The sequence below is a fragment of the Dasypus novemcinctus genome, chromosome 25 (assembly GCF_030445035.2).
Source record: "Dasypus novemcinctus isolate mDasNov1 chromosome 25, mDasNov1.1.hap2, whole genome shotgun sequence".
Taxonomy (NCBI): domain Eukaryota; kingdom Metazoa; phylum Chordata; class Mammalia; order Cingulata; family Dasypodidae; genus Dasypus; species Dasypus novemcinctus.
The window spans coordinates 22986257-23011612 of record NC_080697.1 but is presented as its reverse complement, the minus strand read 5'-3'; the positions used below and the strand labels follow the sequence as shown (position 1 = coordinate 23011612).

The 25356-nt window shown below is 35.6% G+C and overlaps 1 protein-coding gene across 2 annotated transcripts in view; it reads left to right on the top strand.

The window, feature by feature from the left end:
- Window positions 1-23316, top strand: part of ESCO2 (establishment of sister chromatid cohesion N-acetyltransferase 2) — a 31675-nt gene extending 8359 nt beyond the window's left edge. For both annotated transcript variants that reach the window (XM_058287802.2, XM_058287803.2), the window contains exons 5-11: window positions 6035-6092; window positions 8901-9027; window positions 10075-10206; window positions 13557-13646; window positions 14971-15114; window positions 17862-18037; window positions 21795-23316. In XM_058287802.2, the coding sequence (XP_058143785.1) occupies window positions 6035-6092; window positions 8901-9027; window positions 10075-10206; window positions 13557-13646; window positions 14971-15114; window positions 17862-18037; window positions 21795-21927 (860 nt within the window). In that variant the 3' untranslated portion in view covers window positions 21928-23316. The remainder of the gene's footprint in view (window positions 1-6034; window positions 6093-8900; window positions 9028-10074; window positions 10207-13556; window positions 13647-14970; window positions 15115-17861; window positions 18038-21794) is intronic.
- The last annotated feature ends 2040 nt before the right edge of the window (window positions 23317-25356 follow it).

The window sequence follows — 25356 nt, the reverse complement described above, 5'->3', positions numbered from 1 at the left end:
GAAATTCATATACAATAATATTTTCTGAGTCCTTTTTTTTTTTCAATATGTATACCTGTGGTTAGTATCTTTTTGTTTCTATGACACTGTTTTCTATGGTGAGCAATGCAGTCCTTTTTTTTCCTTCTTCTTTACTTTCTTTTAAATGTTACATTAAAAAAATATGAGGTCCCCATATACCCCCCACCCCGCCCACGCCACCCCTCCCACATCAACAACCTTTTCCATCATCAAGGCACATCCACTGCACCTGGTGAATATATTCTGGAGCACTGCTGCACCACATGGACAGTGGTCCACATTGTAGTCCACACTCTCCCCCCAATCTATCCAGTGGGCCACGGCAGGACACACAACGTTCAGCATCCATCCCTGCAGCACCACCCAGGACAACTCCAAATCCTGAAAATGCCCCCACACCATATCTCTTCTTCCGTCTCCCTACCATTGCAGTCCATTTTGAAAAGCAGTAGACAAGGAGACCTTAGGCTGGAACTTTAGATAAAAGACTGATGTTTAATTGTTCTATGACTGTGGCCAAGTTACTTAATTAGGGTCTCTAGATTTGGGTCTTCTCGTCTATAAAATCATACATATCCTACCTTTTACCCAAAATGATAGGGAGGATTAAAACAATTTATATTATATATTTGTGATCAAAGCCTAGTTGTGAACAGAATTTACTAAACCATAAAAAAGACTCTGGGGAGTGGATGTGGCTCAAGCAGTTGTGTACCTGCTTCTCACATGGGAGGTTCCGAGTTCAGTTCCTGGTGCCTCCTAAAAACAAAAAATCAACAAGCAAAGGAAAAGATATGGAAAAGCCAACTCAGGGGGGCTGATGTGGCTCAGTGGTTGAGCGCCCCTTTTTTTTCAAGTATTTTTCCCTATTACATCACCGTTTTCTGGGATTCCAATTACGCATATATGTTTGAGTATTAGATCTCTTGATAATTGTTCCACAGCTCACTGATGATCTCTATTTTTATCTAGTCCTTTCTGTGCTTTGCAAGTGCTGATTTTCTCTGTTTTTTTTTTGTTCTCCATTTGATTTATTTCTTCTCTAATCTTGATTATTTCTTTCTGCTTGTTTTGGGTATGGTTTGTTGTTCTTTTTCTAGTTTTTTTCAGTTCAGTTAGAGCCTTGATTTTAGCTCTTTCTTTTTTAATATAGGACATTAGGGTTATAAATTTCCCTCTCAGCATTTCCTTTGCTGTATCCCATAAATTTTGATAAATTGTGTTCTTGTTTTCATTTGTCTCAATATATTTACTAATTTCACTTACACTTTCTTCTTTAACCCAGTAATTGTTTAAGAGTGTTTTGTTTAGCCTCCATATACTTGTGATATTTCCCGTTTCCCATCAATTATTGATTTCCTGTTTCATTCCCTTATGATCTGAGAATATGCTATGTATAATTCAATCTTTTTTCAAGACCTACTTTGTGATTATGTGGTCTATGTCGGAGAAAGATCTGTGAGCACTTGAGAAGAATGTATAACCCCTTGATTTGGGATGCAACATTCTGTATATGTCTGATAGATCTAAGTTGTTTATCATATTGCTCTATTTCTTTGTTTCCTTGTTGATCTTCTGTCTAGTTGCAGGTGGTGTGTTGAAGTCTCCAACTATTATTGTAGAGATAACTGTTTCTCCCTTCAGCTTTGCCAGTTGCCTCGTGTATTTTGGCACCCCCTAGTTAGGTATATATTTATTTATGACTGTGACTTCTTCCTGATGGGCTGCCCTTTTATTAATATATAATGGCTTTCCTTATTTCTTATAACTCTTTTGCATTTAAAATCTGTTTTGTCCAATATTAGTATAGCTACCCCTGCTCCTTTTTGGTTACTGTTTGTTTGGAGTATCTTTTTCCAACCTTTCACTTTCAGCTGGTTTGTATCCTTGCATCTAAGGTGAATATCTTCTCCATAGCACATGTATTTCTCATGTTTTTTAATCCATTCTGTCAGCCTATATCTTTTGATTGGGGAGTTTAATCCATTCACATTCAATGATATTACTGTAAATGCATTATTTACTTCTATCATTTTATTCTTTGACTTTCATACGTCTTATTTTCGTCTGTTTTTTTACTCTTTTGATTATCTTTTCTGATAGTCTTCCCTTCTACATTCTCCTCCAAGCCTCTCTCTCTCCTGTCTTTTTCTTTAGGGCTCTAGGGCTCCTTTTAATGTTTCCTGCAAAGCCAGATTCTTTTTTATGAATTCTCACAGTTTTGGGTTATTTGCAAATATTTTAAATTCATCTTCATATTTGAAGGACAGTTTTGCTGGGTGAAGAATTCTGCCTGGCGATTTTTCTCTGTCAGTATCCTAATATATCATACCACTGTCTTCTCACCTCCATAGTTTCTGATGAGAAATCCGCACTAAGACTTACTGAGCATCTCTTGTATGTAATGGTTTGCTTCTCCCTTGCTATTCACAGAATTTTCTCTTCATCTTTGGCATTTGATACTCTGAATAGTATGTGTCTTGGAGTAGGTCTATTTGGATTCATTCTGATAGGGGTACACTGAGCTTCTGGGACACGTAAATTCATTTCTTTTTTGAGATTTGGGATTCAGCCATTATTTCTCAAATACTCTTTCTGCCCCTTTTCCCTTCCCTTCTCCATCTGGAACTCCAGACGGAGAAGAGAGTCCGCTTGCATTATCTAGTGGCACTGGGAAACTGTGTCTCTTTTTTGTGCCATCTTGCTGCGTCAGCTCTCTATGTGTGTGGTGCCACTACTGGGCGGGCTGCACTTTTTTCACACAGGGCGGCTCTCCTTACGGGGCTCACTCCTTGTGTGTGGGGCATCCCAATGCAGGGGTGCCCCTGCATGGCACGGCACTCCTTGCATGCAGCAGCACTGTGCATGGGCCATCTTACCACATGGGTCAGGAGGTCCTGGGGATCGAACCCTGGACCCTCCATGTGGTAGATGGATGCTCTATCTGTGGAGCCACGTCCACTTCCCCTTCATTTACTTTTAATTTCCTGCAAACATTTCCTTTTTCTGCTAGCAGATAGTGCTCTTTAGCAAATCTCTCAGCTCAAACCCTAGTTGGAATGTGTTTGCTGTAACCTCAGCTGGAACAGTGTAACACAGGATCTTGCCTCAGAGCTATTCAGAGTCTAGCAAAACAAACTTTCTCAGAGGCTGTTCTCCAACCTTTGCTGGCAGCCACCTCCCTTTTCCCTGGTAGAAAATAATTCCACTCCCCTCTGGGTCCTCAACAACTAATCCCAGTCAATAAGGAGAGTGTTTAAGAAGATAGGACCTCTTTAGTTCCATGCTGGCTCCCAGGGCAAACAGTGGCGTGGCCCACACAGCATGGAAGGTCTTGTGGGAAACAGCAAACTGAATTTGTTGGCTAAAAGCGGAATCACCCTTAGGTTGTGATCATCTCTTAACCCTTTCCTGGGGAGATGGTCTCTTGTGGTCTGTCCATAGCTGCTGGCCAGAGGTCAGAGAATTCAAAGCTATCTGCTCCATGGGTGGGGGGGGATGGGCGCCTGCAGCTGCAGATTTTACTCACAGAACTTTCCCATTGCAATTCTTTTCCTTTGCCCTTCCCTCTTCTTTGTGGTATCCAGCTTTCACCTGGTGTCCTGAACCCTGGAACATTTTTTTACCAGTCCATTTCTGCCTGTACTTTAGCTGTTTTTCTGGGAGAGAAGTGAGTCCTGTGTCTAATCCCTGTGACTTTATTTTGACTTGCCTAGTTCTATCTCTAATAACTCTATTTCCAAATAAGGTCACATTCTGAGATACTGGAAATTAGGACTTCAACATATCTTTTTAGAGAACACAATTCAACCCGTACCTATAATTGTTTATACATCCATTTGTACACATAGTAAGTGATCATGGTTGATACTGAAGTTTCCCATTCTAATCCAGTACCACAAGGTTCATTTTAATGTTTGTTTCTTGTTTATCTGTAACTTCCCTGTCCAACACTGAGAAACCTGGCTTCCACCATTTACTTTTGTTTAACTGGAGTGTATATATAAAGTTTCAGAATTGTCAACCTGTACCCCTGTGAGAAATAAATTTACCAATTAGAGCATAGTGTGTAAGTACAGCCTCTTTGTCTTTAGCCTTATAATTTCTAATCAGAACGTCAATTTCTAAAGTTATTTAGGTTAACTTCCCTCTTTGTTCCCCTACCTCCTTCAGAGCAGTTATGCCATACAATTGTATGCAGTTAGATTACTTTTTTGATTTTGGGGTATTTTGCATACATTAAAGTTCTCTCTTTGCCATATACAATTATATTGGTTTTGAGAAATGCACAGCTGTATATAAACTACATCAGTACTTTGCAGAGCAGTTCCTCCACTCGGAAATTTCCCTTGCGCATGCCCTTTTTTAATCAACTACTATCTGCTCTCCCAATCCCTGGCAACCACTAATTTGTTTTCTTCCCTACTGTTTTACCTTTTTCAGAATGTCATATGAGTGGAATCATGAGATATTCTTGCATTTAAAATTCATCAATGTGGTTGCATGTATCGATAGTTCATTTTTATGACTGAACTATAGATGTGCCATAGTTTATCTATTTCCATGTTGAAAAACATCTTGCTTCCAGTTTTTAGCAATTATGAATAAAGCTGCTATAAACATTCATGTTCAAACTTATGGGTGGACATTAATTTTCAAATCACTTGGGTAAATGATTGCTGGGTTGTATGGTAAGTCTATATTTAACTTTATAAGAAAATGACCAAGTATCTTCCAAAGTGACTGCCATTTTGCTTTCTCACCTGCATTGAATGGGAGTTCCTATTGTTCTATATCTCCTCCAACATTTGTAAGTGTCGTTTTTTTTTGGGTGGAGGGTGGTTTAAGCCATTTTAATAGGTTTGTAGTGGCATCTCATTGTAGTTTCAATTTACATTCTCCTAATGACAAATGATACTGCTCATCTTTGCATGTGTTTATTTGCCATTTGTATATCTTCTTCAGCGAATTATCTTCAGATCTTTTGCCCATTTTTAGTTGGATTCTTATTTTATGGTTGACTTTTTTGAGAGTGCTTTATGTATTATGGATACAAGTCCTTTATTGGATATAGAATTACAAATATTTTCTCCCACTCTGTGATTTGTCTTCTCATTCTCATAACAGTGTTTTTCATGGAGCAAGATTTTTTAACTTAATAAAGACCAATTTAATCATGATACATGGAAATGTATCATGCTTTTTATGTCCTATCTAAAAACCTTATCAACAAATCGAAATTCATGAAGGTTTTTATGTTTTCTTCTAGAAGTTTTATGTTTTATTTTAGTTCTATATATAAGGTGTGAGGTATATGTGTATAAGTTCTTTTTATTTTTACATATGGACACCCAATTTTTTCTTGCACCTTTTTTTAAATTTATTTCTCCCCCCTCCCTCCATTGTCTGCTATCTGTGTCCATTCACTGTGCTGTTCCTCTGTGTCTGCTTGTATTCTCATTAGGCGGCTCCAGGAACCAATCCTGGGACCTTCCAGAGTGGGAGAGAGGCAGTCATTCTCTTGGGGCACAGCAGCACCTTGGTCTGCTAAGTCTCTTCTTATCTCTCTTGTGTCTTTTGTTGAATCATCTTGCTGCATCAGCACTCCACGTGGGCTGGCCCTCCATGTGGGCCGGCTCACCGTGTGGGCCAGCTTGGTTTCACTAGGAGGCCCTGGGCATCGAACCTTGGACCTCCTATATGGTAGATGGGAGCCCAATTGCTTGAGCCATGTCTACTTCCACATTTTTTTTAAGAATGTCCTTTCTCCATTGAATTACCTTTGCCTCTTGGTCAAAAGTCAGTTTGATATGTTTGTTCGAGTCTACTTCTGGGCTCTCTATTTTGTTCCACTGATCTGTTTGTCTTTCCTTTTGCCAGTACTACACCATTTTAATTACTGTAGTTTTTATAAAAAGTCTTGAAATTTTAGTCTTACTTGCCTTTAAAATCTGATAATTTAAATCTTTGATTTTAATTTATAATACAAATGGTTGCATTTTCCTTCTACCAGTTTCTTCTGAATCCATTGTCTATCCCATATTCAGTGTGTCTTCAGTCAACACAAAAAGGTAGGAGTTATTCTTATTTTAATGTCCATGGTCAATTTAAATAATTTTGATGTATTTTTGGCCCTAAAAATTAAATATTATTGTATAGCCAGCCTTAAATGACTCAAGAACTTTTAAAGGTTTATTAATTATGTGGGTCTACTGGGTCTCTTTTCTTATGCTACTCAATTTGAGGAGGATTTTTTTCTTTCCCACCAAGGGGATGTTGAGAATAGAAGTTGAAATCAGACCCTTTCATAGAAACTTCATAAGAACTTGGAATTGAGAGAAAGGAAAGATCTTTATGGGCTCAAGTAATAATAACTGCTAATATTATTATAAAGTATCTGGCAAATAATAAGTAGCTTATGTTCATTTTTTTACTTAGTTCTGACAACAACCTAGAAAGTAGATACTATCAACTGAGAAAACTTAGTAATTTAGATTGAGCTGCTGGTAGATGTCAGAGCCAGGACTAGAATCAATATCTGACTCCAAAGCCCATTAGGCTATATTGTCTTCCCTAGCGTGACAATATATGAAAAATAGCAAATATTTAATAAAGAACTTATAATCCCATGATGTTGGTACCATTATTACCCCATCTTATAGGTGAGGAAACTCTGGCCAGAAGAGTAAGTAACTTGTTGCAGCTTAATGCTACCACTTTCCTATTCAAAGTTAAGACTGGGCTGCAGGAAGGTAAAGATGGATGGAAAGCATGCTAGGTGGGAAAGCTCTGAAAAAGAAGTTTCTTATAGTCTGAACAGCCCCAGCTTAAGCAGCTTTGAGTCTTCTTTCACACTTTGAAAGAATATGAATAACTTTGGGTATTAAGAAAGGAACTTCCTGGCTAAATTCTCCTACTCTTAGGGTACCTCATCTTTAATCACCCAGAAAATTGGGTTTCCTCGCCTTTCCCTTTTTTCACCTTTCATGACTGTTTATTAAACTTGGAAGTATTCCATACAATAATTAGCTGATAAATTTAATCTAGCATAAGGAGATATTGGGATACTATTAGGTTGAACCATATGAAACTGTTCTTTTTGTAGGTCAAAAGAAGTTAAATACCAGCAATTTCAAGGGATTCAATATGTTACTTTCACTTTAGGCAGATTATAGTGTCTCCAGGTTAATAGTCTTAACATTTATTGTTTATTTATTATTTGACAGATATTTAAAGAGCATATGCTATGTAGTGTTGAACTATTCTGAGTTCTAGTTATATGAAGATAAATAACACAATCCTACTATGAAGGAGTTTATGGTTTAGAGCACAAGCATTTAAACAAAGAAGTATAATAAGTTGTTATACTTGCTAATATAGATGTAAATAGATTATATGGTCCTGAAGGAGTGGGCAGGAGAAATTAGTTACTTAACAAAAATTGCATAATGCACAGTAGTTAGTGACCCAGACATGTGTTTTTCATAATACAGATAGCAACCTATTAGTAGTTTGTCAAATCAGTTTAAGGGTATCAAACCCGGTGTTTTTTGATGTTTTTTGTTTGTTTGGTTTTTTGTTTTAATGGAATGGTGCATCAGTCACATGGTAAGTATATTTAGTGAAACTTCTGTTTTAGTTATATATGTGTGTTTGTCTCTACTGGTCATGATGTAAAATATATTTCTTACCATAGGTTTGTCAAATCAGTTTGAAAGCTACTATTCTAAACAAATAGTATTAAGACAGCTTGACTTAGTTTAAAGCATTGCCCAGTTTTTTCCACTTTCTTCCTGTTTTACCAATTAGATTTTTTCCAGTTATTGAACCTCTTACTTTAGGAACTTAGTTTTTTCCTTGACTATTTACCTTTACTTCTGTTGTCTAGGGATTTCTACTCTTTTGGTCCCTAGCAAAGCAGGGTCTTTGCATTATAAGACAAGATCTAAAAACTCATATCCCTATAGAAACAGTCAGTCTTGACAGAGACTAGAGCCAACTGAAAAATGCAGGCTCCACCTACCAGGGAATGTATAACATATCTCCAACTGTGTACATCCTTGAAGAAATGTGGGCCTGGTGGCTGTATTACTAAAATATTGGAAATACATATCTTTAAATGCATTTCTGGATTTTAAAATACTGGTGCTAATAATCCAAAGTTTTAAACACTGTTTGGGACCGCCAAAACATATCTACTAGCTGGATTTGGCCGATGTTCTCCAATTTACAACCGCTATATATACCATTCCCAGCATTCTTTCTTAATGGAAAATGTTGTGTCAACTATACCTATCCAGCAAAAATATTCCTTTTTTCCTAAGAATTTCAGAATAATGGAGTACTGCTTTAGGTGTGAGGAAAAGTGAATTTATTAGCCTCACTCATTGCCCAAGTAAAAAGTTGTTAGATCATAATATGCTGGTAAGCCTGACTTCCTGTGCAATTTAGAGTATTAGGGTCCACTTATTTGCTGTGGTACTCCAAGAATTTCTTTATACCTAGTTAGATAAATGTCCTAGGATTTGATAAAGCAGAAAGCAAAAAAGATCATTTTCTAAGGGTTAAGTCAGCTCATAGGGAGATAACTACATAAGGGCATCTGATACTATAAAGTCCTTTGGACGTGGAGTCAGAAGACCAAGGTTTGAGTCTTATACTATCATTTGCTAGTTACTTGATCTTACGGATCCTTTCTGAGTGGGCCTCAGGTGCATCATTGTTCTTGCCCCTATTATGTAATCAAGTTATTGTTAAATAGAAAGCACTAAAAATTGGGAGGTGTCCTGCAAACGTTTTATATATATGTTTTCTTTTCCTTGTAATTCTTCAAACATTTTTAAATCATTCAATAATATTTATGAACTTTCTATTTCAAGATCTCTAGCTGAAGAACTGTCTTCTCTGGGATCCATCATATCTACTAACATCTTGAAACAGACGAATACACAGAAAAATACTAATACCAAAGATACAAATAAAGAAATTAAAGACCAGTTCATCATTGTGAGTAAATTCAAAACAGATCTCCTGTATGTGGCTCTCACATGTACACATGAAATTAGACATGTTGTCTCAGCATTGTTAACATGGGTTATAGACATTCTGAGTTTTGTAAATGCCAACTTTGTTTCAGTGTCAGCATGTAATGCTGGTCATTAGACTTTTAAACTATGATTATGTTGGGCAATGCTCTAATATTTTAGTAGAATGCTGATGGATGAGTTGTCACCAGGTAAGGAAAATTAGCTTTAATCAACAAAGGAATTAAGAGTAGTCAAGTGTATTAGATCTGGGGTTAGCAAACTACAGCTGTGGAGCAAACCTGGTTCATGACCCTATAGCTAAAAAAATGGTTTTCATGTTTTTAAAGGATTTAAAGAAATGAATATGTGACAAACCAAATGTGACCTACAAAGCCTAAAATATTTACTGTCTGGCCCTTTATAGGAAAAGCTTGCCAACCTCTGCATAAGACTATTCATAATCTAATATTTTCAGTGTCATTAAGCAATGCTTTATGAAATAGAATGGGGTTTATAGATCATGACATTCAATATCCTTAACTTATCTACATGAATCTACTATTCATTAACTTATCTGTGCCTTTCCTGAACTTTCATTATGTATTAAATTTATGCTCTATCAATTGTTCAGGCAAAGATTTTCTTACCACTTAGTGAAAGACTATTACATAAGGAGTATAGAAGTCCTGAAATTTTTGCCCTGCCTCTTTAAAATGAGGCTTTTTTAGGTCTGTCATTTAAGAGCTTCATAAAGAAGTTCCATTATTCATCTTAGCTATAAATCTTATGATTTATTCCTTCTTGTAACTATGGGTCTGACTAAAAAATTTTGATTTTACACCATCTATTCTCAGAGACAGTTCCATTTCTTTTATCAATTTATTGCTTTCTCAGGCCTCTTCCCATTCTATTTCATTTGGTATTTCACATGTGCTGGTTAAAAGAAAAATAAAAGATTTGAATGACTGGTTTATATGGCCTTAATTTACAGCTATTTGTGATGGCCTTTTTTTCCCTTCTATTTTAGGATGCGGGTCAGAAATATTTTGGGGCTACTATGTGTAAGTCTTGTGGCATGATCTATACTGCTTCCAACCCTGAAGATGAACTACAGCATGTTCAGTATCACCAGAGATTTCTGGAGGGAATCAAATATTCAGTAAGTCAAAAGATGGTCTTTCACTTTATTCTCAAAGTAAAACTGCTCTAAAAGGTACATTTCTTTTTTATTAAAAATTTTTTTTTTTAAAGATTTATTTATTTATTTAATTTCCCCCCCTCCCCTGGTTGTCTGTTCTTGGTGTCTATTTGCTGCGTTCTTGTTTCTTTGTCCGCTTCTGTTGTCGTCAGCGGCACGGGAAGTGTGGGCGGCGCCATTCCTGGGCAGGCTGCACTTTCTTTCGCGCTGGGTGGCTTTCCTCACGGGCGCACTCCTTGCGCGTGGGGCTCCCCCACGCGGGGGACACCCTTGCGTGGCACAGCACTCCTTGCGCGCATCAGCACTGCACATGGCCAGCTCCACACGGGTCAAGGAGGCCCGGGGTTTGAACCGCGGACCTCCCATATGGTAGACGGACGCCCTAACCACTGGGCCAAAGTCCGTTTCCCCTTTTTTATTAAATATTAAAAGATCTATGTAACCATAAATATTTTATGACCTGTGAGTTTATCATCCCTAATAGTTGAGGCTAGCATTATTAAACAGTTAATTTCTAATAATGCTATATCAAACTTTCTATCTTAGTGTAAGTGAAGTAAGTATATATTAGCCTAAGTTGTATAAACATCCTGTATTCTTGCCTCCTTTTCTAGTTTTCTGAGCAGAGCTGAAGAATCAAGATATAAGTCTTAAAGACTTGAGTTATCCCCCACGTCCCACTATAGTTTCTCTTTATAGAAAGCCTTAGTTAAAGCAGCCCTTCTTCTCTGAGCAGGCTTTTTCTTCTCTGAGAGGAGATTCTACCTTTCTATCAAATAACTTTCTAGTCCAAATATATCCTTTCATTGGCCTTATCTTTATGATTGTACCTGCTACTCAAATATATCTCTTTTTCCTAATTTTTACTGGTATAGTCCATGTCTTTCATATATTTTATAACTTATTAAAATAGCTTCCTTTCTGATCTCCCATAGTGCTCCCAGAGTAACTTATAAAAACACAGGTTGTGTGAGTCTACATAATTATAGAAGAAAATTCCCACCAACAGTTAGGTGCTTCTTAATCTGGCCTTTACCTACATATATATATACACACACACACACACACACACACGAGTGTGTATATATATAATGTAGTTTAAATTCTTGCTTTCTCTAATCTGTCATCCATACATCAGCTAGAGAGTTCTTTCTGAAATACAATTCTGTCATTCTTTGTTTCAAACTTAATAGCTTTCCATTGCGCTTAGAATAAAATTCAAACTCTTTACAGTGGCCAATAGAGGCCTTCTTAGCTTGATCCTGCTCGCTTCATCTCATGGTACATTTCCCCTTGAGCTTTAAGATCTTGCCCCTGGAACAAACAAAACTCTTTTGATTAGTCTTGGGTACTCTTAATATTGGGTTATTTTCTTTAACTTATGGGGACTTACTAGGTGAGTTGACCCTTATGTATTTTGTAGTTAATTGTTTCAGATATAGTCTCCCAGTTCCTTTTTTTTTGTATTTAAAATGTATGGGTTTGTTTTTCTTTCTCATGGTTCAACACTCGTTACAAAAGTGTATCCAGTGAGAAGTGTTTCCTACAGTTCTTTTGCTACCCCTCCAGACACCCAGTTCCTTTCTTTGAGGTATCCAGCATTTACAGTTTCCTTTGTAAATTTTCCAAAGATGTTCTCTGTATATACAAGCAAATACCCACTTGATTTTTAACCTTTTTATGGTGTATGTTGCCACATAGAAAACAAAACATTTTTAGGTAAATTGTGATCTTTGAGCTTCTTATCTCAGGAAAGTTGCTCAATTCCAATATTGTTAAAACACTTTTCCTTTATTTTCTTAATATTTTTGTATCTATCAATTTTATATTTAGTTCTTTAATCCATCAGGAATTTTTTACATGTAGTATTATAGGTGGATTTTAAGTTTGTATTTTTCCTAAAGGGTTGTAAAGTGTGTCCCAACATTACTGTTTGACTAGTTTATCTGTTCTGCACTGATTAGCGTTGTCACCTTTAATATATTATATTCCACATGTAAATAGGTCTGTTAGTGGACACTGTGTTCTGCACCATCAATCTGTTTCTGTGCCAGTATCATTACTTTGTATTGTGTTTGGCTAGCTGATCAGAAATGTCCCCTTTCATCTTTTTCTTTAAAACTGTGACTTTTCTTACACATTTAGACATCCAAATAAACTGTAAAATGACCTCATTACATACTCTCAAAATAAAAAACCTATTAGAATTTTTATTGAAATTATAATTTAAAATCTGGGTTTCTTAGTGTGTCCCCCAGTTCAGGAAAATAGTATACCTCTCCATTTATTCATGTCTTTTACATTCTTCAGGAAAATTTTATAGTTTTCTGCCTGTAGCTTTTATTAAATTTATTCCAAATATTTCAGTCTCATTTTCCCCTAACATATGGTCAAATCACACCACACTACTTGCCATTCTCTTCACCTTTACATATTCAGTTACCTTAACGTGGAATGACCTTCCTTCCCCATTATGGTCACTGAAATAACATCAAGAATTTTAAAACCCTTGTCAAATACCACATTACTTCAATATTGAATGAAACACTAGGTCCACATTCTGAAAGGCTGTGCTGGACACTGATATTAAGATGATGATTAAGACAGTGAATTCATAGTCTTGTGAAGTATAGCGAGCAAATATATCTACATTAGCAGCAGCACACAATGTAAAAGTAAAATAAGGTTTATTGAGAGAAAATGTGTAAGCAGAGAACTGAGGACACACTCTCTCCAGAAGAGGGACTCTACCCCACACATTTATAGAGATGGAAGCAGGGAATACTTAAGTGGAAATGTAACAATGGGAGTTTCCTGATCTAAGAGGTAGCTTCTGAAACTTGGTGGTGCCATCCCCTTCTTTTGAACTAATTAAGATGTGCTGGACCTGGTTTATGCTAAGCTACTGAAAGGAGAAAGGACATGAGCTTTAGGTTGTCTGGAATTGTCTTTCCTTAGGCCAATCGATTCTTACTAAGCATTCCCTTGACTCTGCTTATCCTACCCCCTCTGCTACCTTCCCACTCCTAATAATTTATCATTTCACTCTTTATATTCTGTGAACACTTTTATTTGACTATGCCTTATTTTACAATAAATTAAATAAATATCTCCTAAAGGGTGTCATCCCTTCAAGAGCAGGCATGTTGTTTTAGGCATCTTTTATTTGCTTTCCCACTTTCCTTTAGTTGTATTTCATTTTACCTTTTTTATATCACTCATTGTTTGGCCTTTAGTTCTCTCCAGACCAAAGTATTTAATGTTTTTTTTCTCTTCACAAATTAGACTAACTTCTTTGTTTTCCTTTGCAGGGTTGGAAGAAAGAACGTGTAGTAGCAGAGTTTTGGGATGGGAAAATTGTGTTGGTCCTGCCACATGATCCAAATTATGCTATCAGAAAGGTGTGAACATTACCTTTTTAATCCTTGTTCTTGCCCCTTCACTCCTGCAAGAAGTAAACCTATGCAATAGATAACCCACTTTGGTATGTGTAAGGATGACTTTCATAGAAGTTCACACAAAGCTAGACTTAGAATATAAAATAAATAAATTCATGTCAGTTAGAGACTAAAGTAAGCAGTGAAGGCTTCTATCACTTATCTTTTAACCTGCATCTGCCATTTGTGAAACACAAACTAAGCTTTTTAGTATTGAGAAATTAAAAGGCTCAGAGCCTGTTTCTTACGTTAGTGTTGTCTGTGTTTCTTGGATTACTTGTTTAGCTACCTTGAAGAATGAAAAAAGGTATAACAGATCTGTTTTGGACACTTCCCGTTTCTTATCTTTCCTGGGAGTCTGAATCTCTTTTCACTGAAAATGATCTTTAAAATAGCCCTGAGCCTCAGCAGAGTTATAACACCTACTCTCCGGTTCATTGGACTTACCCAGGTCAGCTAACAGGGAGGTGAGGGTGGTCAATCACCACACCAGGGAACTAAGAGTGTCTACAACTGCCAAGCAGAAGACTTGTATCCATCAGACATGAGGATCTAAACCCCCTCTCGATTTAGAGATGGAGTGGACATCACAATCCCAGGGTTCACAGAATGGAGGAATAAAATATGAATTAAAGTATACTTATTGGTATTCTACTATAGAACTGTTGTGACTCTAGCAATGGAAGAAATTCTATCATTGGTGTGGAGACAGTGACCACAGGAGATACTATGAAGGCAAGGAGAGGGAAGAAATATGATATTGGGGCATTTTCGGGACTTGGAGTTGTCCTCAGTAATATTGCAGGGACAGATGCAGGACATTATATATCCTGCCATAACCCACTGAATGGACTGGATGAGAGTGTAAACTATAACCTAAACTATAATCCATGTGGTATAGCAGTGCTTCAAAATGTATTTGCCAAGTGCAGTGAATGTGCCACATTGATGAAAGAGATTGTTGATGTGGGAGGAGTAGGGGATGGGGAGTGATGTATATGAGAGCAGAGCCTCTTATATTTTTTAATGTAACATTTTGTGTGATCTATGTATCTTAAAAAAGACAATAAAAAATTTGCTAAAAAAAAAAATAGGTTTTTAAAACTGTTTCCAAAATAGCAGGTATGTGCATCAATAGTGATATAATTTGAGAGGTGTGTAAATTTGGGAAACAGATTCAAAAGAAACAAAATTGTAGTAATCAGAAATTTGTACATATAAATATATACAGTTTCTTTTATGCTTTTTAAAACAAATTCACCTCTTTTTGTTTTTTCAACATCATCAGGTAGAAGATGTCCAAGAACTTGTTGATAGTGAATTAGGATTCCAGCAAGTTGTTCCCAGATGTCCAAACAAGACCAAAACATTTCTTTTTATATCTGATGAAAAGAGAGTAGTTGGGTGTTTAATTGCAGAGCCCATCAAACAGGTATTGTATATGTCTTTTAAATTATTGGCATAATTAACTTGTGAACAAAATAAAGTAGTTAGGAGTCTTGATAAGCATTCAAGATTGCTACTGTTAAAATCTGTTTTAGGTACTAAGTAGCAATGTTCTGGAACAAGGGTTGGCAAACTATAGTTCATGAGCTAAGAGGGTATGGCCTGGGAAGCGGACTTGGCTCAATGGATAGAGCATCTGCCTACCACATGGGAGGTCCGTGGTTCAAACCCAGGACTTCCTTGACCCGTGTGGAACTGGCCCACGTGCAGTGCTGATGTGTGCAATGAGTGCCTTGCCACTCGGGGGTGTCCCCTGCGTAGGAGGGCCCCACACGCAAGGAGTGTGCCCCGTAAGGAGAGCCGCCCAGTGCAAAAGAAAGTCCAGCCTGCCCAGGGGTGGCACCGCACACACGGAGGACTGATGCAGCAAGATGATGCAACAAAAAGAGACACAGATTCCTGACAAGAATAGAAGCATACACAGAAGAACACACAGTGAATGGACATAAGAGAGCAAACAACTGGAGGGGTGGGGAGGGGGAGAAATAAATTTTAAAAATCTTTAAAAAAAAAAAAAAAGGAGTGTATAGCCTGCTACCTATTTTTATAAATAAAATTTTATTAGAACCCAGGCATGCTCATTCATTTACATATTCTGTGTGGTTGCTTTTGTGCTATAATGGTAGAGTTGAGTAATTGCAACAGAGACAACATGGCCCACAGAGCCTAAAATATTTGCAGTTTGGTCCTTTACAGAAAGTTTGCCAAACCCTGTTCTGGAATAGAGAGTTGTGGGTTTTGCCCTTACAGAGCTTAGAGCAGGGGTTCATTTTTTCCTTTTCTTTTTTTTTTGAGAGCAGAGATTCTTAACCAGGGGTCCCATGGAAAGATTTCAGGGGGTCTGTGAGTTCGAATTGAAAAAAATCAACTTATCATCTTTATTTTCTCTGACCTCTAATTGAAATCTAGCATTTTCTTCACTTATTAATGTATACAGTATACAATAAGTAAATTACAGTAGCATTCATTTCACCTGAATGGCAAAGGGGTCCATGGAACAAAAATGGTTAAGAATCCCTGGCTTAGAGTGTTCTTCAACTAAAAATAATTTTAGTTCATATATGCTCCCTTAACCTGGCTTAGAGAGTGTTCAACTAATAATAATTTTAGTTCATATATGCTCCCTTAACCTGACACCATAATAACCCAGTTTCTCTTTTCTTTTAAGAATGCTTACATCTCAGTATGTCTTAAAATGATTTAATAAATTTATACTTTTTTTAAATGCCTTCTTTTTTCCCCTGTGTATCTACCATCTTTATTTTCTCCTTATTTCTCTTTGTTTTTCCTGCTTTTTCTTATCCTATATATAAATCTAGTTTCTCTTTGTGTTCTCAGAAGTTAAAGAGAAAAGCAGCTGGTTTGTTACTGGCAATAAAACTGATCAATCTTACCTTTTCTTTTATCTTAAAGAATTAGACTGTTTATATAGTGATAATCCACCAATATAGCTAGCTTACTCATACATAGTCCCTTCTATGAATTCTTAATTCAGAAGCAATATTTTCTTGATTTTAATTAAAACAATGAAATATGCACCTATCAAACAGCTCAAATTAAATACAGTGACATTCTCAAGTACTGACAAAGATGCCGAAAAACTAGATCTCTCATGCATTGCTGGTAGGAATGTAAAATTGTACAACCACTCAGGAAAAAGTTTGGCAGTTTTCTTTAAAAACTAAACATATAACCGATCAACTGTACTCCTGGACATTTATCCCAGAAAAGTGAAAATTTACGCCCACACAAAACGCTATACATGAATGTTCGTAGCAATGTTTTTTTGTAATAACCAAAACCTGGAAATGACCAAGTGTCCCTTCAGTAAGTGAATGGTTAAAAAAACTGGTTTATCTATCCCATGGAATATGTTGCTCAGCAATAAAAAGCAAACTATTAATCCTTATGAATGAATCTTAAGAGAATTATGCTGAGTGAGGAAAGGCTGGTCTCAAAAGATAACACATTCTCAGAATTAGAGTTGGAAAAGAGATTAGTGGTTGTCTAAGATTAAGGATTAAGATATTAAAGTAACCTGGAAGAGCAGTTCTGTATCCTGATTTTTGATGGTGATTACACAGATCTATACATTTGATAAGATGGCACAGAATGATTCACAATATTATACTAATGTTTATTTCCTGATCTGGATATTGTACTATAGTTATATAATATGATCACATTGAGGGAAACTGTGTAAAGTGTACTTGGGTCCTCTCTGTACTCTTTTTACAACTTCCTGTGAATCTTAACAAAAGAGAACTTGAAATACAAGTCAAATTTCATAGCTAAAATGTAAAAGTCTTCTTTAGTGTTACCGGATTTTTTGGATTATCACATACATTTTAGGATGGAGAGAATTGGAGAAATGTATGTATTTTTTTTAATTAGTAAGAGTCTAATTTTTATCATTTTTTCAAAAATCAATAAAAGGGAAGTTTTGTAATGGTGTGAAAGGGACTGGAAATGTGAGAATATCTTAACATCCCTAGTATTTTTTAGGCATTGTATAAATATAATTGGATGAAAAAAAAATATCCAAGGGTTTTTAACATTTTTGGTGGAGATATAGTAATATTAATTTTACATACAAGTTTTAGGAAATGATTTTTAAAAAGAAATATGAGTTTACTTGAATTGTCAACTGTAAATGTTACTGTATCATTGCAGGCCTTCCGTGTATTATCTGAACCAGCTGGCCCAGAAGCCCCAAGCTCTAAAGAATGTCATAGGGCTTGGCAGTGTTCAAATTTACCAGAGCCTGCAGTGTGCGGGATAAGTAGAATCTGGGTCTTCAGATTGAAGAGAAGAAAGCGCATTGCAAGACGACTAGTAGATACTCTCAGGTAAAGAAAATAAAACAGATCTAGACCCAGATTAGCTTTCTCACAACCTGTCCTGGCTCATGAGCAATAGGGAGTAATGCTAGTAAGATAACTCCATATAAATACCATCAAAGTCATGCTAAGGCAAGTGTTGAAACTGGAAAAAAAAAATACTAGATTATATGCAGTCTAGGGTACATTCCAAGTCTGAAATATTCTATCCCAGTGTTTTTCAAACTATCTGTGGTGAGGGACAAGTTTAATCTGTCACATACTAACACTTTATAAAATTAAATAAAAATGAATTGCTAGAAAAATGAAATGGAAAAACAAAATAAAAAATACAAGCTCAAATTTTTATTAGATTTAACAGATGGAAAATGTCAATAAATACAAACAAAATGTAGGTTAAAAAAGAATTACAGAAATTGTACATTTTCACTATGACAAGGTAATTAATGGAAAGTTGCTGTAACTCATAACTTACTCATTTTTGTAACTACACATAAAAGTGAATTAGAAAGACAACTCACAGAATGTAAGAAAATATTTGCAACAACCTAATAAGGGTCTACTATCCAGCATATATAAAGGACTCTTACAACACAATAATAAAAGCCAAATAACTCAATTTTTAAAAAGGGCAAATAACTAGAATAGATATTTTTCCAAAGAAAAATTTGTAAAAAATGGCCAATAAGAACATGAAAAGATGTTCAGCATCATTATCGGGAATACAAATCAAAACAACAGTGAGATACCACTTCACTTCCACTAGGATGGCTATAATGAAATAGGAAAATAACAAGTGTTGGTGAGAATTGAAACTCTTATACATTGTTAGTAGAAATGCTAAATACATCCGCTGTGGAGAACAACCTGGCAGTTCCTCAAAAAGTTAAACAGTTACCATATGGCCCAGCAATTCTACTCCTAGGTATATACCAAAAACAAATGAAAGCATATGTCCATACAAAAACTTATAGATAGATATTCCTACTAACATTATTCGTAATATTCCTAATAACCAAAAAGTACAAATAACCATGATGAATGGATAAATAAAATATTGTTAAAATTTCTAATGTGACAAATGAGCTTACTTCTTGCTTGTTAATTTACCTAACCTAGATTGGATTAATGAGTTTCAAAACACTTATTCTCAATTTCTATACTTCACTTATTGTGAGTAGGTAACAGACTGTAGACCAGTGGTAGTCCAAGGACCAAATTTTGAATAACACTATAGAGTTCTATGCTACTTTTAAAGAATGAACGTCCACATCACCATGGGTACCAGTCCTGGACCAAAATCCTAATCACTTACACATACCTTACAAAGGGGATCAGTGAGAAAAATAGGTGTCTGTAAAGATTTTTATTTGACAGTTAATTAAAAAATACTTATATATTTTACATTAAGACATACATAAATTTGGCGGTAGGCCAGTGCTTCTCAAACTTGAAAGTGCATATTCATTACCAGGGGATCTTGTTGAGATGCAAATTTTGATTCAGTGGATCTGGGATAGGGTCTGAGATTCTGCATTCCTAATAAGCTCTCAAGTGATACTGAGTGTTGCAAGCGTGTAGATCATACTTCAAGTGGCAAGGCAATAGGTTATCTATAAGCAAAATGAGTAAAAATTAAATTGCCCTCCAAGAAGAAATAAAATATACATTTGAGAGCCTACCTGTCTTTTCTCACACATCTGTGTTGAAAATATACTTTTTTATTTTGAAATTTCAAACTTAAAGTGTCAAGAATAATAAAAAGAACTCCCAGATAATTTTGCCAGGAGTCATCAGTTTTTTTGTTTTTATTCTTTTATTTGTTATTTTCTTTTTTGTTTTGTTTTTCCTGTTTGTTTCTTAAGAGTTTATTTGATTCATCAAGTTTTAACGCTTTGTCACAATTGCTTTACCATTCTCTTTTTTCCTGAATTATTTAAAAGTAAATTGCATATACCTTTTATCCCTTCATACGTCAGTATTTAACAATGATAGTGTCTTATATAAGCACCGTATAATTATCAAATTCAGGAAATTTAATTTTGATATAATGCTTTTATATAATCTATATCTACATTTTAGTTTTGTTGTTTATCTTAATAATGTTCTTTTGAGGATTTTTCCCCCATCCTGAATCACATATTGCATTTAGTTGTCAAGTTTCTTTAGTCTTCATTTGTTTAAATCTGGGATGGTTTCTTGGCCTTTCTTTGTCTTTGATGACATTGAAGAATTTGAAGAGTATAGGCCAATTATTTTATAGAATATCCCTCCAATTTTATTTAATTCTTCCAACTATTTCATTTTCTTCCTTTTTAATCTCAATTGAGCAGACTCAAGGAGAGTTGTAATCAAAGTGCTAATTAATTTTCTCCTATTTAAAGCTCAGTGTGTGTGCTATAGTCAAGAATACTTGTTGGTTAAAATTTGGTGATGGTTATTTTTTGGGTTTAATTTTCTGTGTTTTTTTTTAATTTTGTGATATTTTTATGTCAGTGCTGAAACTTACTTCAAATGTTGATGAAGATTAAGACATGAATAAAGGAACGAATGAATAAACTTAAAGAAATGAATGAATAAATGAGCAAAACTCTAATAGGACATAAAATAGTATACATAAATATATATAAGTAAAATAAGTTACTATTATTGATACAATCTGTTTTTACTTCAATACTTGCTAAAGTGTTAAATTTAACCCTTCATAAATTTTCGATACTTTTTTTACTTTCTTGTCTATAAAGTTTTTTTTATTTATTTTTTAACACTGATAATAATTTTATCTAAAATGCTGTCCATATAAAATTTCCCCAATTGTCCTTTTTTTTTTTTTATGGTCAAAACCTTTATTTTATTTTAGTTTTTCACTTCCTGGCTTTGTTTTAATTTCTTTGTCTTTTTTTTTTTTTAATGTTTCATTAAAAAAATATGAAGTCCCCATATATCTCCCCACCCCCCTCACCCCACTCCTCCCATAACAACAACCTCCTCCATCATCATGGACATTTCATTGCACTTGGTGAATACATCTCTGAGCATTGCTGCACCACATGGTCAATGGTCCACATTATAGTTTACACTCTCCCCCAGACCACCCAGTGGGCCATGGGAGGACATACAATGTCCAGTAACTATCCCTGCAGTACCACCCAGGACAACTCCAAGTCCTGAAAATACCCCACATCACACCTCTTAATCCACTCCCCACCCTCAACAGCTACCATGGCCACTTTCTCTATCTTAATGCTACATTTACTTCCATTACTAAACACAGTAGTTCCAGAATAGAATATCAGTAAGTCTACTCTATTCCTCCATTCTGTGGACCCTGGGATGGTTATGTCTGGTCCACCTCTATATCGAGAGGGTGCTTAGATTCCACTTGGACGATGTATACAATTCTCCTGTTTGCAGTTGTAGGCACTCTTGGACTGTGGTTTTTAATTAACAATATTACCACATATTAGTTGCTCGTTACCATGGATTGCCTAGAGTCAGATGTATGATTAGTATGGTTGCCTTTGCCTCTCAACAGAATATTTTTGAACCTCAGTTTTCTCATCTGAAATGATAGCATTAGACTTCAATCTCCAAAATCTAAGGCATTAAGTCACTTTATCACTAATTTAAAATGTTGATTTTAATTAAGAGTATTTACTTTAAAAAATAACATTTTTACATTTGGATTTCTTTTTAAAATATTGCTAATGTTTAATTAGAATTTTAAGTTGGTTCCATTGTTGAATCATCTTTTTCTCCTTTTTAGGAATTGCTTCATGTTTGGATGTTTTCTCAGCACTGATGAAATAGCATTTTCTGACCCAACACCAGATGGCAAATTATTTGCAACTAAGTACTGCAATACCCCTAATTTCCTTGTATATAATTTTAATAGTTAAAGCCAATTTCAATCATAAAACAGTCACTATGTGGATAAGTACAAACATCCCTTTATCACACAAGAAATATTTAAATAAAATAAAATTTGAAAATACCAAGATAGCCCCTTTCACCTACTACCACTCTCCCACCCCCCACACACACCCAGTTTTGTTATTTAGGGATTGGAAAGTCAGGGCTAAATTTGTCTGATTATCTGGGGATTCAAAGAAAAGAACAATCTTTAGATGACATATACTGATTAGCACTCTGAATCCTTAATTATGAATCTTTGTGGCTGTAACTGTAGAAAATGTGCCTCATAAAAGAACATTGATAAAGCAAGATGGTTTTCCCCATAAATGTGACCATTTATTTTTTTATAAAGCACACTTTTAAGCCAGGACTATATCCTGCTCCATCAGAAGTAATCAGGTACCTTTAAACCCAGGCAAATAAGTTACTTGCCCAATTTTAAAGGTAATTCCTGAATTATTTATACTAAAGTTCTCACTTTATAGGCACTTTGCTGAAGCAACTCAATTGGAATGTATTTAGAAAGTGTTTTGAATGTCAAATTTGTAATAAGAGAAGGTGGGAAAGAATAAGTAAGATATTCATAGCCTTTTATATAGAACAGAATTCTAGAGCTTAATGTTTTAATCTTATAAATCAATCAAATGCACACCTCTCATGAGATTTAATTAAAATTAAACTTAGTACACAATTGTCATTTCATTGATTTTTGTTCTATGAAAATGCTTATACTTATTATCTTTAGTGAACTTGTTACTAGTAAAATGATGTCTTTAATATAATGGATGCCATTTTGTTTTAGATGTTTCCTTTGATTGCATTTAATTTTTTTGCTTGTTTAAAATCCACCCTACTTGTTCTGAGATATCTGGCAAAAGTCCTGACAAAATGTATAGTAACAGGACCAAGGTCAGTAAATATGTCTAGGCAGTGGACAGAGAACATGGTAACATGTAAATAAATGGCAGTGTACACACATTTTCCTACTATAATTATTGGATACTTACTTTGAAAAGCAGAGAATTATTCAGATTGTTTTGATTCCAAAAAAATCACTTAACTGCTCCCTGGAAATATGACTCTAGGGAAGTAGTTTTAAGTTTTGTTTTTAAGGTTGTAACAATGTAGAATCTGTTCATCTGTAATCTTCTTTATTTGTTTTTAGGTTAACTTGGGCCCAAAATTTAAAAGCTTACATCCAAAAAAAGTAGGGAATAATTAAAATGTTTACTTATGTAAACATTTGAATGGTGTTTTCTGCACTGCTGTTTTTTAAAGAAATTATTTTAAATATTTTATTTTAAAAATTTTATTAACATTATTTGTTTGCTTAATGTTTTTGTGATGACATGATTAAAGTTCTTTTCAATGTTCTGCTTGTCTATTCTTTTATACAGAATACTCTGATTCTCTTTTTAAATTTTTTTTGTAGTTATAAAAGAATATGTGCTCATCATAAACCATTCAGATACTACAGAAACAGAGATTACTAGAAGAGGCAGCTGTTCCATAATCCTACCTAGAGTGTAGTGTGTATTACTTCAGATTAATTAAATGCATAGTTATTTTGCCACTTGCTTCACTTCAGTATGCTTAGACATGCTTTATCTCAAGTACCTTTTATTTCTTTTTAAAATTCAAGCCATGATTTGCTGTTGATACTTTTGCTATCTCTAATAAAAGGAATCAATGTTCCTTTGAAAATGGCTGTTTCTAGGGCTGGAGCAGGAAATATACAAGATGAGCCTGGAGCATCTTGTAGTGTCAGAAAGTGAAGAAGTGCTTCAAAATAAAACAAAACAAAACAACACAATGATGGTTATATGTCAAAGGGACACGGGAGCCAACTGAAATAGCTTCCAATAGCTGAAGCTGGAACAAAATAAAGTAGTATTGGTTTAAGCCAAACTATAAAATAAATATCCATGAATCTTTACTTATATGAATAAATTATTGAAAAAATATGGGACAAAAGGGACAAATCTCCCATGCAAAGAGTTTGGTATGAAAAGGAAGGAAAAAGGTCTAGAGCTGAAAAACTTGAGAAATGCTGCCTTAAGCAGTGGCCAAGGTTGGCGTCAACAGTGATATCATCTGATGATGGGAACGAGTGTTGTTGGGGGGGGGGGAGAGGGGGGGTGGGGGGGGTGGGGTTGAATGGGACCTCACATATATATTTTTAATGTAATATTATTACAAAGTCAATAAAAAATAAAAAAATTTAAAAAAAAAAAAAAAACAGTGATATCATGTTGATAGTTTAATGGTATGATGTGATGAGAATGTCATTCTGTGCTCATCCTACTCAAAAACCCTAACCACGGTCTAATCATGAGAAAAACATCAGACATCCCAATTGAGGGACACTTCACAAGATACCTGACCAATCCTGAAAATTGTCAGTCATCAAAAACAAGGAAAGTCTGCAGCTAAAGAGAAATGACAAATGTAATGTGATATCCTGGATGGAGTCATGGAATGGAAAAAAGACTTTAGGTAAAAACTAAAGAAACCTGAACGTATGTAATCTAATTAGTAATGTAGCAATATTGGTTCATTAATTATGACCTATAACAAGTAAGACAATAGGGGAAACTGGGCCTGTGATATATGGGAATTGTACTATTTTGCAATTTTACTGTTAATCTAAAACAACTCTTAAATAAAAGATTTATTTTTTAAAAGTGTATAACAGAACAAACACCTTCAGATCAGAAAAATGAAACATTGGCAGCTCCCCCGCAGTGCTGTCTTTAATCCTTATCTCAACATCTTCCTCAAATGCAACTACCCTTTTGATGTCTAACACTTTAGTTTTGTCTTATTTTGAACTTTATATAAATTCAATGAATGTTCGTAAATTGCTTATAGCTGTAATTCATTTTCTTTTTTTTTTTTTTTTTAAAGATTTATTTATTTTATTTAATTTCCCCCCCTCCCCTGGTTGTCTGTTCTTGGTGTCTGTTTGCTGCGTCTTGTTTCTTTGTCCGCTTCTGTTGTCAGCGGCTTTGTCCGCTTCTGTTGTCGTCAGCGGCACGGGAAGCGTGGGCAGCACCAATCCTGGGCAGGCTGCTCTTTCTTTTCACGCTGGGCGGCTCTCCTCACAGGCGCACTCCTTGCGCGTGGGGCTCCCCCACGCGGGGGACACCCTTGCGTGGCACGGCACTCCTTGCGCGCATCAGCACTGCGCATGGCCAGCTCCACACGGGTCAAGGAGGCCCGGGGTTTGAACCGCGGACCTCCCATGTGGTAGACGGACGCCCTAACAACTAGGCCAAAGTCCGTTTCCCATGATTGTCTGTTCTTGGTGTCTATTTGTTGTGTCTTGTTTCTTTGTCCGCTTCTGTTTCTTTGTCCGCTTCTGTTGTCGTCAGCGGCACGGGAAGTGTGGGCGGCTCCATTCCTGGGCAGGC